The 13,923-nt window shown below is 39.0% G+C and overlaps 1 protein-coding gene across 1 annotated transcript in view; it reads right to left on the reverse strand.

Annotated features, from left to right (window-relative positions):
* Positions 1-11,173, reverse strand: part of slc13a4 (solute carrier family 13 member 4) — a 60,026-nt gene extending 48,853 nt beyond the window's left edge. Inside the window, exon 1 of the mRNA XM_023952358.2 lies at positions 10,822-11,173. Within this exon, the coding sequence (XP_023808126.1) occupies positions 10,822-10,944 (123 nt within the window). The 5' untranslated portion in view covers positions 10,945-11,173. The remainder of the gene's footprint in view (positions 1-10,821) is intronic.
* Between the last annotated feature and the right edge of the window lie 2,750 nt (positions 11,174-13,923).

Here is a 13,923-nt window from a genome sequence, read left to right on the forward strand (position 1 = left end):
ACATCACTTTGCAACGCAGCAAAGCTACAATCCTCCTGCTGACAGACATAAATGAACCAGAGAACAGCCCCATTGACGTGCTCCTAGGAGTTGAGTTTTCTGTGCCGTTATTTTGAAAGGACAAAGTGAAGGTGGATCAGGTCTGAAGGACTGTTCCTGCAGGGATCCTGCTGTCACGAATGAGGAGAATTGTAGTTGAAATGCTCCTCTCCTTGTCTATGTCGGCAGTTAGGTTCACATCGGTCATTTATTTAACACCTTAACCCTTGTGCTATCTTAGATGACCCCCACCCTTACATTGACGTGTTCTCCCTACCATGACAAAGCTGGATAAAGGTGGAAGATTTCATGTAATCCATGGACACCAGTGAAGATCACAACTCATTGAAGAAAAAAGGTTCAGAGCACTGTCTAGTGGGTCTAGATGACCCAACTCCCAATGTTAAAGTGCCTAGGATAGCACAAGGGTTAGAAGGAGAGATGTCATAAAGCGCCTCGGTCTGGATCATCAGAACGTTGAAGGACTGCATGCAGGGGGGTCAGCAGTGAACTTTAGCACCACAAACTGTGTATTCAAAGACTTTGAGGTTCTCTTTTAGATTGTAATGTGTAAAAATGAAAAGGTTTCTAGAAAGAAAGCGTTGAAATGTTTTGCATCAGGCAGGTGATACGTTTGACAGCAGAGTTTTTAGATGACGGAAATACGGAAAAACTCATCAGCATCTCCAACCATTGATTGTCGGTCATCAGAGGATGCAGATGATGCAACTCAGTCAAAGATCTGAAGCCTCATCACTGGTAAGAGGGTTTGCTCCTGTCAGTTGCAGATATGCACATTTTCTGATAACCAGACTTTAGACACAGATATGTCACAGGGCGGAGGGGCAGCGGGGCAGAAGGGCAGCTTTTGTCTGGGGGGAGGGGGTCACACCTGCCTTTCAGGTGGATTCTCACACAGAAATCTAACAACCAGAGGAAAAACGATTAAAAAAAAAAGACTATCAATAAATAAAATCAGAAAATATGTTGAAACTGAAACTGAACTTTAAGATTATATTTCAGGCAAACAACTTTTTGATGATATATATAAAAGTTTTTTTTTATCACTCTTTTCTTCAAATCTTTGTGATCAGGACCAAATGAGAAAACTCTGTTTGAAAAACAGCTTATTTGTGACGTAGAAAATACTCTGAGCGGGCCACAAGCTCCCTGCTCCGCTCCATTCTGATGCATCCACCTGCAGACAAATAACATCTTTGTTTTCCTCGTCTGAGCTGGAATCTGGATCTAAACTGAACAGCTGAATAGCTCTGATATTAATCACCATTTATGTTGGAAAGCTAATTTAAGCTTGGGGGTGTGAGGGGTTGTAAGCTAGTGGGGGAGAGTGTAGACAAAGGGATGATGGGAAACGGGGGAAGGCTTACTTCACCAAAAGTCCCACCCACAATTTGGAGGTAAATTTCTAATGAACTCCTGCTGCTCTGCAGAAACTGTCCTAGCTTTTTTTAATTTATTTAGGCTTAATGCCGCATAATTATAATTAAAAGACCAGTAGGAAGACTTTGAAAACAGCTCAAAAGATGATTGGAGTGGGAGTTTTAGAGGTTTTGGGGTAGAGGTGTCCACACTTGTTTTGGCATGTGAGTTACTTTGAAACGACAATGTCCAAAAGATCTATCTAAATTAATAAATATTTAAATATATAAAGTTTAATAAACATAGTATTATGAGCTATTAGTAAATAAAATTATTTACTGATGATTCAAAAACTACACAGTTAGAGTACACAAATCTATGTGAGGATATTTTTGAGTATAAACAGATGAGGCGTTTTATTACAAAATCAGACAGCAGTGACTATCGTATTTCATGCTGTGCTGTAAATCCTGCAATGGGGGGGGGCACAGCATTTCTAAAGCGCTGCCGGGTCCGTGGACAGCATTTGGGAAGCGCATGCTACAGATATATCAGATTCATCTGGCGGAAACTCCGTAGCCGGCAGCCGCCGCCGTGGCAGGACAACTAGGTCAGACGGGGGGACTCCAGATCGAGGAGGCACGCGGGGCGATCCGGGCCTCAATAAACACTCCAGTGGGCCGGAGTGGTCTTCTACTGGGGAGTTGACGTGCTCTGGGGCAGGTAGGGACTTTCTCATGACAGACAGAATTTGTGCCCTGTGTATTTAAACACGCATGTGCAGTGGTGTATGTATCAGATAGGGGTGGGTATTGGCAAGAGTCTGGCTATACGATGCGTATCCCGATATTTTACCGAAACATATTTTCTTTTTTTTTTTAAATATGACTTGTGACTTTAAATATGACTTTGAAAAAACACTGTAATAAAATTGTCAAATTCAGTTGATTTAATGATCACAATGTCAAGCGCTGCAACTGCATCTCATATATAAGTTGCGTTTACCAAAGCAAATTCATAGTGCTTTTATTTTGGTAACAACAAATATAGAAAGGTAACAGTCAACATTGTCTGATTTCCGCACCAAAATATTTACACCCCCTTCATCATATAAAAGATGTTCGATTGGTCGTTCTGGATGTCAATCAAGTCACCTACTACTGATTCACTGACGGATTTTTTTATTTTTCGGTTATTTATCTTTGCTGGCCTGCGATCTACCATCATTGCCTTGTAGATCAACCAGTCGATCGCGTTCGACGTAATGAGCACCAATGATTTAGAGCATGTGTATCTGAAAAACCCAACCAGAAGACAGTTTGGTTAACATTTCTGAAATCCAAACCTTTAAGCTGACAGGGCAGTAGTCCATTGATTTTATCATCACTCGACTGTTATCTCTGAATGGTTTAGGAAATGGACACACACACACAAAAGAAGCACTAAGAAACTTCACGTCGTCAAAGTCCTCAGAAATCTGTTAGATTACACGCAAAAACCATCAATTATTCATACATTTGGACACCTGAGGTGTGTTTTTCCACACAATCACATTAGAAACAGCTGTGGAAACACATCGAGCCGACTGCTACAAGGAAAAAAAGATTGGAAAGGTTTTTGTCCACTGATGTAGTTTAGAGAAGTGATTCAGATTACAGTTCGTCTTCCTCTACAAAACACTTTTTAAACAGGCTGCTCCTGAGGCAGAATTTTAGTTGAGGCAACTCAGGATTTTTTACCAACAATCTTACGTTTTCAATTTGAGATGTCGTCTCATTGTCTCAAAAACAGTTAGTGGCACTTTAAGTTTAAAAAAAATAAAAGAGTTAAAGCTCTGGAGTTAAATTGTTTTAGCTTAAAGACCAACTACAATCATCTTTTATTCTATTTTCAAAACGTTCCCAGTTGTCTTAATTATGATTAAGCTGTTTTTAGACTAAATCAAAACAACTGTGTCGTTTTCTAGGACATAGTTTCTGCAGGGCAGCAGGAGTTCAAAAGAAATTCACCTTTAAGTTGTAGGCGGGACCATTGCCTACCCCCCCCCCAAATTTCCCATTATGCTTCTGTTACATGCTCCCCCACTAGCTTACAGCCCCTCACACCCCCGACCCAACATTACCGATACAACAAAAATGGCGAGCACGAAATGAGGAAAACTTGCGATATGTGATATGAGTGATCAATATTGCGATAACGATACAGTTTGCGGTACATAAACAAATAGCAAAACAGCCAAAAACATAATTCCCATTTCATTGCAACAGTTTAAAATGTATACTCCAAATGACCCTTGTTGAGCCAGGATGCAAACATCTAACATAAAAGGGCTCATCTGATTGGTCAACAACGTGAAAGGGTCCATCCGATTGGTAAAATGCATAAATGGATTTATTTGATTCGTTCAATGCTTCAAGCTGCCATAAGATTGTTTAAGCATATTTAAGGTAACCATTTATTGCGATTTCTGATGACTTTTGCGATTTGCATATTGCACACCTTGATATCGCGATAACGATAAATTTGTAGTATATTGTGCAGGCCTAACGAGCAATATTGCAGCCATCCAGCAGTACAGTTTTGATCCAAATTTCAGCTCACACGAGGAAAACGAAGACGTTCCACTTGGCTGGACACACCTGAACCAGGTAATCAGTTATGAGTAGAGCTTGAATATTTGGAAATCATGCAGACACACCATGATCTAGTTGTATACAAATAAACACTCAGAAATGCAACTTTAAGCTAAATTTTCTTCAAATATGTCCACCATCAAGAAAATAAAAATGCCAAAAGAACATATTAAAAACGCCAAAAACACCTTTTTAATCATAGTGGCTCTTTAAATGACATAGTGTGTAACAACGAACACATATAACAATATATTATTAATCAATACATGGATCTGTATCAGGATAAGGAAAAGTAGTAGATCCCAAATTTACAGCTGTTTTCTTCTCTCATCTTAGAACTAGGGATGCAACCATTCCCTTTCTCCACCATTTGATTCAAACCTCAAGTTTTGGGGTAAATTTCTTTTTATTTTTTATTTTTTATTTGATAATAAACAAGTAACAATTAAGAAAAAACTTTCATTTAGATCCTTACTGGTATGCAGTAGGGATGCAACAATATGCATTTCCCACAATACAGTTCAATGGTGTCACACACAGTTTGGTTTGAAACTGAGAACTGTGGCCTCCCTGCTTAGAACACCATCTCAACTGTGTTCAGTTTTTTCCATGTTTTTTTTTTAATACACGCAATGCTGCCCTAAGCTACAAATTAATCAAGCCCCTTCACACATCAACAGAAAGATGAAACTGAATGACATGATCAGTTACTTTGATATGCATTCCATTTTTTACAATTCTTGACTGAATCATTAAAATAAAAAAATAAAAAATAAAAAGTGTGTCTCAGGAAAAATAATTCCTTGCCTTCATCTTGCCTTAAATTCAGGCTAAACTTCTGTCTTTTGCAGTTGATGAAAGTAAAATCCATACTTTCATCTTTATTTGCTTTCATTCAGACCTTCTTCTGATGCATTTCTATCTAATGATGAGGTAGGAGGTCTTTGAATTTACCTGGCTTCATAATGGGCATCTTTTGTTTCATTTGGCTCTGGCACAGATCTTTCTTACAGCCCCTTCAGAACAGAAAGTGCCTAAATATCCCATTTAGTGAAACGTCAAATTACTCCCCACTACTCCTGTTAGTGCAAACAGTCGGTCAGCTGTCCAAGAAAGGCCAACCTGCTGACCTGGGATTGGGACATGCAGGACTTATGCAACTACAGCTGGAGATTATTGGGGTCATTTTAACCAAAGCTCTGTCTTCAAGATGAAGACAAAAATCAATAAAATGAATTTAAAAAAGACTTAGTGCTTACTACTTCTTTTATTTTAACACCTACAAGACAAAACCAAGAAACAATGACGACGTTTGATCTGTCCCTTCGTTAAAAGGAACATATTTAAAACATTATATACCTTATATTTAATTTGAGACTTCCCAATGTTTTAAAGAGGTCATATCATGCTGTTAAGAAGATGGTTAGTCCTTTAAATTTTACATAAATGTACTAGCACTATTAATTGTGTTAGCTCTGATGTTCTTAAGTTTCTCTTTAAAGTTCCATTACCTAAAACTTTGGTGAGAGAATTTTACAACTTTTCTGTCAAGTCCTACTAGTTTTCCATCCACCCATGTCTTCTGTGGTGCAGTAACTACTGTAGATGTACGGAAATTGCTCCAGGGAAACTGATCATCAACACATATTACTGTCTACATGTTTTATTCTTTTATCCAGTATCTCTGTCATTACAAAGTGAGTGACATCCTGTTTACCAGATCACCAGAAAACCCACAACTCAGAGGTGAATTTCTGACAAACGCCTGCCGCTCTGCAGAAATTGTCCTAGAAAATGACACGTGATTTTTGATTTTGGTTAAAAACGCCAAACTCCTTCTTAACTGGGAAAAACATCTAAACCTCGGAACGCTTTGAAAAATCAATCAAAAGATGATCGGCGTGAGACTTTAAAGAACATGTTTGTTATTAACATGCTGCATTATATCAAGCCATATGTAGGGGATGATGGCCGCCAAAGTGTCCATTTTAAGACATTACCAGACAAAGATCGTGAAGTAGAGGACTGTTGCTTTCATGAAGTCCGTTAAGTAAGGGTTGATGGCCGACGAAGTGTGCATTATTACTTTTTAACGCACGCCGTGGAAGCCTGAACCGGGATGTTGCGTCAGACGGTTGTTATGCTGCCCCTCGAAAAAATAATCCACGTCGCGCCGCACCACCGCTGCAGTCAAGATTCGGCAATATATATATGCTGATCTTTCTGATGGGTTGAATAAAGCATCAGTTCAGAAAGAAAGTTCACCTCTTATCGCTTGTTTTTGACCAAATGATGAAGCAAAAGGTTGTTTTAAAGAAGCCGGCGCAGTGATACAAAACATTTAAGCTAGGTGACCGGAACTTATTTTTTCACCGTGCGGTTATCACTGTGGTTTATCACTTTTTAATGTACACCCAGCAGCCAATCAGAATCGAGTATTCACCCGGACCATGGTACAATGTCTGATGCACATTTCGTCTGCCATTAACCTTTACATAATGCACACTTCAGCCATCCTATCCCTTATACCTTAGTCATTTACAAAAGAAATATTTAATCATTTTTAAATACTTTCTTATGAATATGAATACTATTCTTGTTGTTTTTTTGGTTTAAATCGCTTCTTCACAAACAGCGGACTATTTGAAACATAGTGCGGCGCGTTGTGATAACAGCTGAGCCGACTTCGACTCCAGCGGCAAAAGAAAGCAATACAGCGGGGCAAAAAAGTATTTAGTCAGTCACCAATTGTGCAAGTTCTCCATGTTATAAAGATGAGAGAGGGCCTGTAATTTTCATCATAGGTTTACCTCAACTATTATGAGACAAAATGAGAAAAAACATTCCAGAAAAATCACATTGTCTGATTCTTTAAGAATGTATTTGTAAATTATGGCAATAAATATGTATTTGCCATAAAGAAACAAGTAAGTTTTCTGGCTCTCACAGACCTGTAGCTTCTTCTGCAGAGGATCCTCTGTCCTCCACTGGTTACCTGTATTAATGGCACCTGTTTGAACTGGTTATCTATAATATAAGACACCTGTCCACAACCTCAAACAGTCTCACGCCAAACTCCACTATTATCAAGACCAAAGAGCTGTCTAAGGACACCAGAAACCAAACTGTTGACCTGCACCAGGCTGGGTAGACTGAATCTGCAATAGTTAAGCAGCTTGTTGTAAAGAAATCAACCGTAGGAGCAATTATTAGGATATGAAAGAGGTACAAGACCACTGATGATCTCCCTTTATCTGGGGCTACTCCCAAGATCCTGTGACCCCGGGGGGTCAGAATGATCACAAGAACTGTGAGCAAAAATCCCAGAACCACACGGGGGACCTAGTGAATGACCTGCAGAGAGCTGGGACCAAAGTAACAGAGGCTACCATCAGTGTAACACTACGCTGCCAGGGACTCAAACCCTGAAGTGGCAGGTGTGTTTCCTCAGCTAAAGCCAGTACATGTGCAGGCCCGTGTAAAATTTGCTAGAGACCATTTGGATGATCCAGATGAGGATTGGGAGAATGTGCTATGGTCAAATGAAACCAAAATAGAACTTATTTGTTAGAACAGAATGCTGAGTTGCATCCAAAGAACACCAGACCAACTGTAAAGCATGGGGGTTGAAATATCATGATTTGAGGCTGTTCTTCAGCAAAGGAACCCTGACGACTGATCCATGTTAAGAAATAATAAGTGAGTTGTCAGATTTTGAGTGAAACCTCCTTCCATCGTCAACGGCATTGCATTGAAGATGACACATGGCTGGGTCTTTCAGCACGACAATGATCCCAAACACACTGTTGCCCGGGTAAGAAAGGAGTGACTTCATAGGAAGCATTTCCAGGTCCTGGACTGGCCTAGTCAGTCTCCAAATCTCAACCCCATAGAAAATCTTTGGAGGGAGTAGAAAGTCTGTGTTGCCCAACGACAGTCCCAAAACATCACTGCTCTAGAGGAGATCCGCATGGAGGAATGGGCCAAAATAGCAGCAAACCTTGTGAAGACTTATAGAAAATGTTTGATGTCATTGCCCAACAAAGAGTGTGTGTGTGTGTGTATGATCAAATATGTACTTATTTTCCACCATAATTCACAAATTAATTCTTTTAAAATCAGACAATGCGATTTTCTAAATATTTATCTCATTTTGTCTCTTATAGTTGAGGCCTATCTATCATCTTTTGAGTAATCTTTCAATAGAAATAACTGAACATTGAAACTGACCATCAGTTTGTTTAATTTCAGCAGAGGTTACCCAAATTGACCCTTGGAACCCAACTAGAGTCACATCAGAGCTAGCTCAGTAAAACAGAACACTGTTCCCATCCGACAGAAGAACAAGCGAGCTGTGATCTACGCACGCCTCGTGTCCAGTCAAAAGATGCTCAGTGCTGCGTTCTACCTCGGCTTCATGTTCTCTGACCTCTGACTGCGTCCAGCAGATGTTCTGCTCCGGTGCAGCTGGACCTCTCCGAGCGCACGCAAACCGGGTCACATTCCTGACACAGTCTGATGTCCACGCTGTCGTAACCACGCCACGTGGGGCCATAAATCCAGCATGGAGGCAGACTGATTATATAACTTAATTGGCTCTTTCTCTGTTTCTTTTCCTTTGTTCCTTCACGGCGCCCTCCTCCTGCGGCGTGCACACACGCCAATCATCCCGACGCTCACGCAACGGCCGAACCTCTAGGCGACAGCTTGTTTGACCTTCGAGCAACAGTGATGCAGCTGTGAGCTTAGAAACAAATAATTCTTTAAATCTCCTTTGGAGGGGTGGCAAACCCACACAAACAAATGTACATTTTTTTTATTTAAATAATTTTAAAAATACAAAGTTAATAAAATTCTACCTTTTAAATTTTTTTTTTTTATCCCTTTCAAAATATTTTTTTCTTTAAAAAATCTCCACTAAAATTTTTTTTATCCATTTTAAAATGTTACACCTGGTTTACTTTTCTGAAAGAAACTCAATTTAATTCTTTCTTTCGTTCTCCTTCTTCACAAACACACAATTTTGTCAACTTTAAACAGATTTTTTTTAAATATGCTTCTGGTAAACTCTAAATAACTAGTGAATGTGGGTTTACATGCCTTTAATCCAGTTTCAATCTTTCCAAATCTCTGAATAAGCAGGATTTCTTTTTGTGTCTGAAAATAAAATGTGGTTTAGCCCCAGAATGCCTCCCATCACTGTGTTCAAACTCTGGGTTCTCTTAAGCTAAACTAGCAAAGACCAATCCCAGAATGCTTTGCCACGTTGCAGAGGAAAAGGACACCAGCAGGAAACTGACTACCGTCATGAAGACGCAGACCAAGACTCCCCAAGGGAGTTTTTCTGCAGAAAATCAAGGATTGTTGCACCTTTTGACTGAAGTTCAGCTTCAAGAGACTCTAAGACCATATACAGCTAAAGAGATCTAAATGAGATTTTCCTCAGTGTTGTTAGAAACAGGTCTTAGACACTTCAGTCATGGTTCAAAATCTGATTAAAATCAACATTTTTTATTGAAAAACAAACAAATATAATAATAGGGGTGTAACAATTATTGGATGAATCAGTTTCTATTCCTACAATCCAACCAGATCGATCAGCAAGTTGGTAATCAAATCAACCGAAAATACTATAAAATCACTTTAAAATGAAATGAAACGATCTATTATTGGTAAAATACCATATGATTTGAGACATGGTAGGTACTACAACGTAAAAACGACAAAGTGCATCACAGAGGAGAGCACACACATATAGTTGTATAGTTAGATAATTCCTCTGGTACATCGCCTGTGCGTCCAGGTAGACGATCACTCCTTCATATGGACATCCCCACGGTGTCTTCTTTTTTTTTATATATATTTTTCCTTATCGAGAAGGAGGGTCTGTTTATTTTAGCCATTACCTATTGAATTTTCTGACTGATTTCATGTTCTTATACAGTTACCAGTGTGAAGCCCATTGACACGACTATTGTTGTAATATTGGGCTGTACCAATAAAAGCAAAGACGTGTGACCATCCAGTGTCTAGAATGTTCTAAGAATGTTCCCTTTGGACTCTTTGGATGTGGAAAAACAACAGTGGTGAACTTTAGGAAACTAGAATGTGAATGGATTTGACATTCATTCTTGTTTACTTGTTGGTTTGGACACAGATTTCATTTCCACTTGATGATCTGGAAGAAATGCAGGAATCTGGGGAACTGTTCAGTACCCGGTTTTTCTCTCCGAGTCCCACTGGTTGAGCTTTTGGCCTGGATCCATTAGAGGTCAGTGAATCAGATCGTCGACCACAACTTCTTGTGAAATGAATCGAGCCGTTACTAAAATCTATGGAAATAGTGAGTATTTGCAGAAAAAATATCAGATTCTTGAAGTAGCCATTTTAAAAGTAGAGAGTTAACTTTAGCTCAAACCCATCTTAAAACACGGAACAGGCAGCACAAAAATAAAAATAAAAAATGGGGCCAAACGGGTCTGAATCCCATCAAAGTGAACTTTCAGGTTTATTTAAAACACATTTTTATTGCTCAAAACTCCACATGCTGCTTGAACGACCCTCTGATTAACTTATGGAGCCCTCTTCATGATGTTTTTCCGCTCTGTCACTGATCTCATCAACATGTGGAGACATCTCCCCTCCACACTCGGCTGATAAGCATCCATCACGAGGGGACAGTGAGCCTTTTTGAGTCCTACGCGCACGCGCGGGCTAATTAAGGCAACACGCTTCCATGACACGGGTGGAGTGTGGGTTCTGTACTCACGCTGGTGGGGTGGATGAGCGGCAGGGGAAGCAGGGACAGCGGGATCAACACCACCAGGATGAGCTTCCGCGCCCTCCACAGCTTCCTGAACAGGTCCATCCTGGCAGCGGCCTCCAGCCTCATGAAGGACCCGGAGTTCCGAACTTAGACACGGCGGAGAAGGAGGAGAAGAAGACCCACGGACCGCGAGGAAGTGTCGTTCCCACCCAGAGCCCGAAGGACCAGCGCTCTCTGCGGGGGTCTGAAGCTCACCGGGGCCTCAGGTGACGCTGCCGGGGCCTTTATCTGGCTGCAGACTCATGCTAATTAGCCCCAACTTTACCCCACCCTCACGCGCGCCATCGCACCAATCAGGGAGCAGGAAAAGTTTGGCACGCGGGCAGCTCCTACTACAGCAAAAGTCAACGGTTCGGATTAAAACCACACAAAAACTCACTTTTTTATTAGTTTTCTTTAACATTTTCTGATACAAGAACAACACTGAAACAGTTTGACATGAAACAAAACACAAACACCAAAGGAGGAAAAAAATTAAATAAAAAGAAAATAAAAAATAATAAAAACAAATAATCCACTCCAAGTTGAATCTGCAGAATCAGTGTTTTCTTTTAAAAAGCAGCTAAAAAGATATCTTTAACTTTTTATATTGTGTTTTACTGTGAAGCACTTTGTGATTTTTATCTTGAAAGGTGCTATAAAAATAAATTTTATTATATTATTATTATTATATATTGAAAGTCACACAAGGTTGCTTTGCGGGACACAACTGTATAGGATTCCAAACCAGGGTAATAAGACACTAACAATCTTAAGTGTCCTAAATTTCTACATCAAGGCTTTCAATATATCCATTCATTATATCAGCAAAGTGAATTCATCCTGACTCTTCATTCTTCTTATACTTTTCTAAGTAAAAGCTTCACACAAATGGGTTGTTAAAAATAATCCAAACCATCCAAAATGTCTAGGTGAATGTGTAATTCCAAAAAAGATGAGGCACGGTTTCAGAAGAGAAATGGCAAAATGAACAGTTTATATCCAGATCTTTTTCTTTTTAAAATATGGTTTAAAAAAAAATATTGACAAAGTATTTGTAAGGCAAAGACCAAACTTTTTTCCACAAGCAAACCCACTCCAGTGAGCGATGATATGGGTTTTTGAGGGCCTCTGTTACTTGTGGTAAGTTGTATTCATATTAAACTTTTTAGAGAATACAAGAAAATGACTACATTTAGAGTAACAACCTTACAGCCAACATAAATTCATTTAGGCCAAAGAAACTATTAAAACTATTTTTAAAACAGTTAATCAAGAAAAGCTGAGATGATTCATCTTAATTATTTTTGCACACAATTGTTTTTTTCCTGAAAATATGCCAAATTAAAATAATCATTTTAATTATTATTTTGGTGAAGCCTGTACAAACCTGGCGTATTTTATTAATTTGGAACAAATCCATACCAATAGCTTTTATCTCAAATGTAAAGTTAACATCCTATATTTTTGTTAGTTCAAACAGCTATCAAAGTAATAAAGTGGTCAATTCTTCGATTGGATAAAATGCTGGCACAGTGAGTGTAGTAGGTGCTCATTTTTTTCAGCACATTTTTGGGAAAATGAAGGGCAACTACAGAGAAACAGGAAGACGGTTCTATCACGTCTAAACAAATACGAGGACTTGCAACAGAAATGAAAATAAAAAGGGTTAAATTAGAATGAACACTAATGGTTAACTGTTGCGTAAAACGCTTTTATTTCTTTATTTTACTATATATGAAAACCTAACACCTTAAAGACCTCAGTTGAGGAAAAGGTGACACTTTGAGCCCCAAAGAAACAAAGGGGAACATCACCGATGACATGAACGAGTGAGAAGCTTTCTGTGATTTATCCAGGAGCTCAGACGGAAGCAAAAGCAGCTTTAAACTGGACACGACATCAACTTTATGCCGATTCTCATCAAAATGTTTGTTAAAATGCGGCATTAAGAATTTGAAATCACTTAGAAAATGTTGTTTTACATTTCTACTTGGGTTAATATCAAGTACCAAAGTCGTATATTAAACACTAAAGCCTGAAAACAGAAAAAAAACGTGTCAATATTAATGTTAATCATTGGCTGGATCCTGATAAGACTACCTTTTTCCAGAATAAATGGATCATATTCTGGAAAATTATCCTAAATAATGTAATAACAGTTTTAAAATCCACCATTAAAACCAAGCCTACTACATGACACTTTTCTGCGTCTTTTAATATGCATGTTTTCTATTTTTTCAGAGCTTTCAATTAGTTATTCAGACATGTTACTTTAACTTTGGGGAAAAGGTTCACATTTTTGTCATTTCGATAAGTAATGTGTCAAAGTAGAAACATGAGGGACTCATTTTAGACTGCAGACTGCCCTCTGGTGGACTTTTACAACACTCACAACATTTCATGTTAACTACCATCAAACGACCGTGTCACTCAGCCTCTACGGACATTTGGAGCAATTTGGAACCATTTTGCAGGGATGTCATTTGGTCGTCCGTGAATAAACGTGAAAAAAGTGAGAAAAGTTTTGGTCTGCACGTGAAACTTTCACAGATGTATCATGAATGAGCCATGTCAAAACCACAGGAGTGGGAACAAACCACACAAAGAACACGTAGATTAACGTAGAGCATGAACCGTGCAAGATTATAATATGCAATTCATTAGTGATTCATGTGACAATTTCATTATTTTCACATATGTACGCCGTATAACGCAATAACAAATTATATATCAGTGGTACATGCGTAAAATGACGGTTCGTGGAAAGCCACAAATTTGCGTATGCTTCTAGCAAAAATCTCGCACAATCAAGCCCCCACCTTCATTTCCCCTGTTTGAAAATGGTCTAGAAGTGTCAAATACTGCAGTTCCTAAAGTGATCATTGGGGGCTGGTTTCAGAAGGGAGCACAGTCCCCATTTAGCAAAACATCAAACACATTTAAATCAACATTTTTAACACATTGATTCTGTGAGGTGAATTTTTTTAAAGTTTATACAGAATGGCTCCCCACACCTCTACAAACACAAATATCCACACACCTGTACAAATAATAACCACACAC

This window comes from Oryzias latipes, chromosome 23, assembly GCF_053564925.1.
Source record: "Oryzias latipes strain Hd-rR chromosome 23, Olatipes_Hd-rR_3.1".
Lineage (NCBI taxonomy): Eukaryota > Metazoa > Chordata > Actinopteri > Beloniformes > Adrianichthyidae > Oryzias > Oryzias latipes.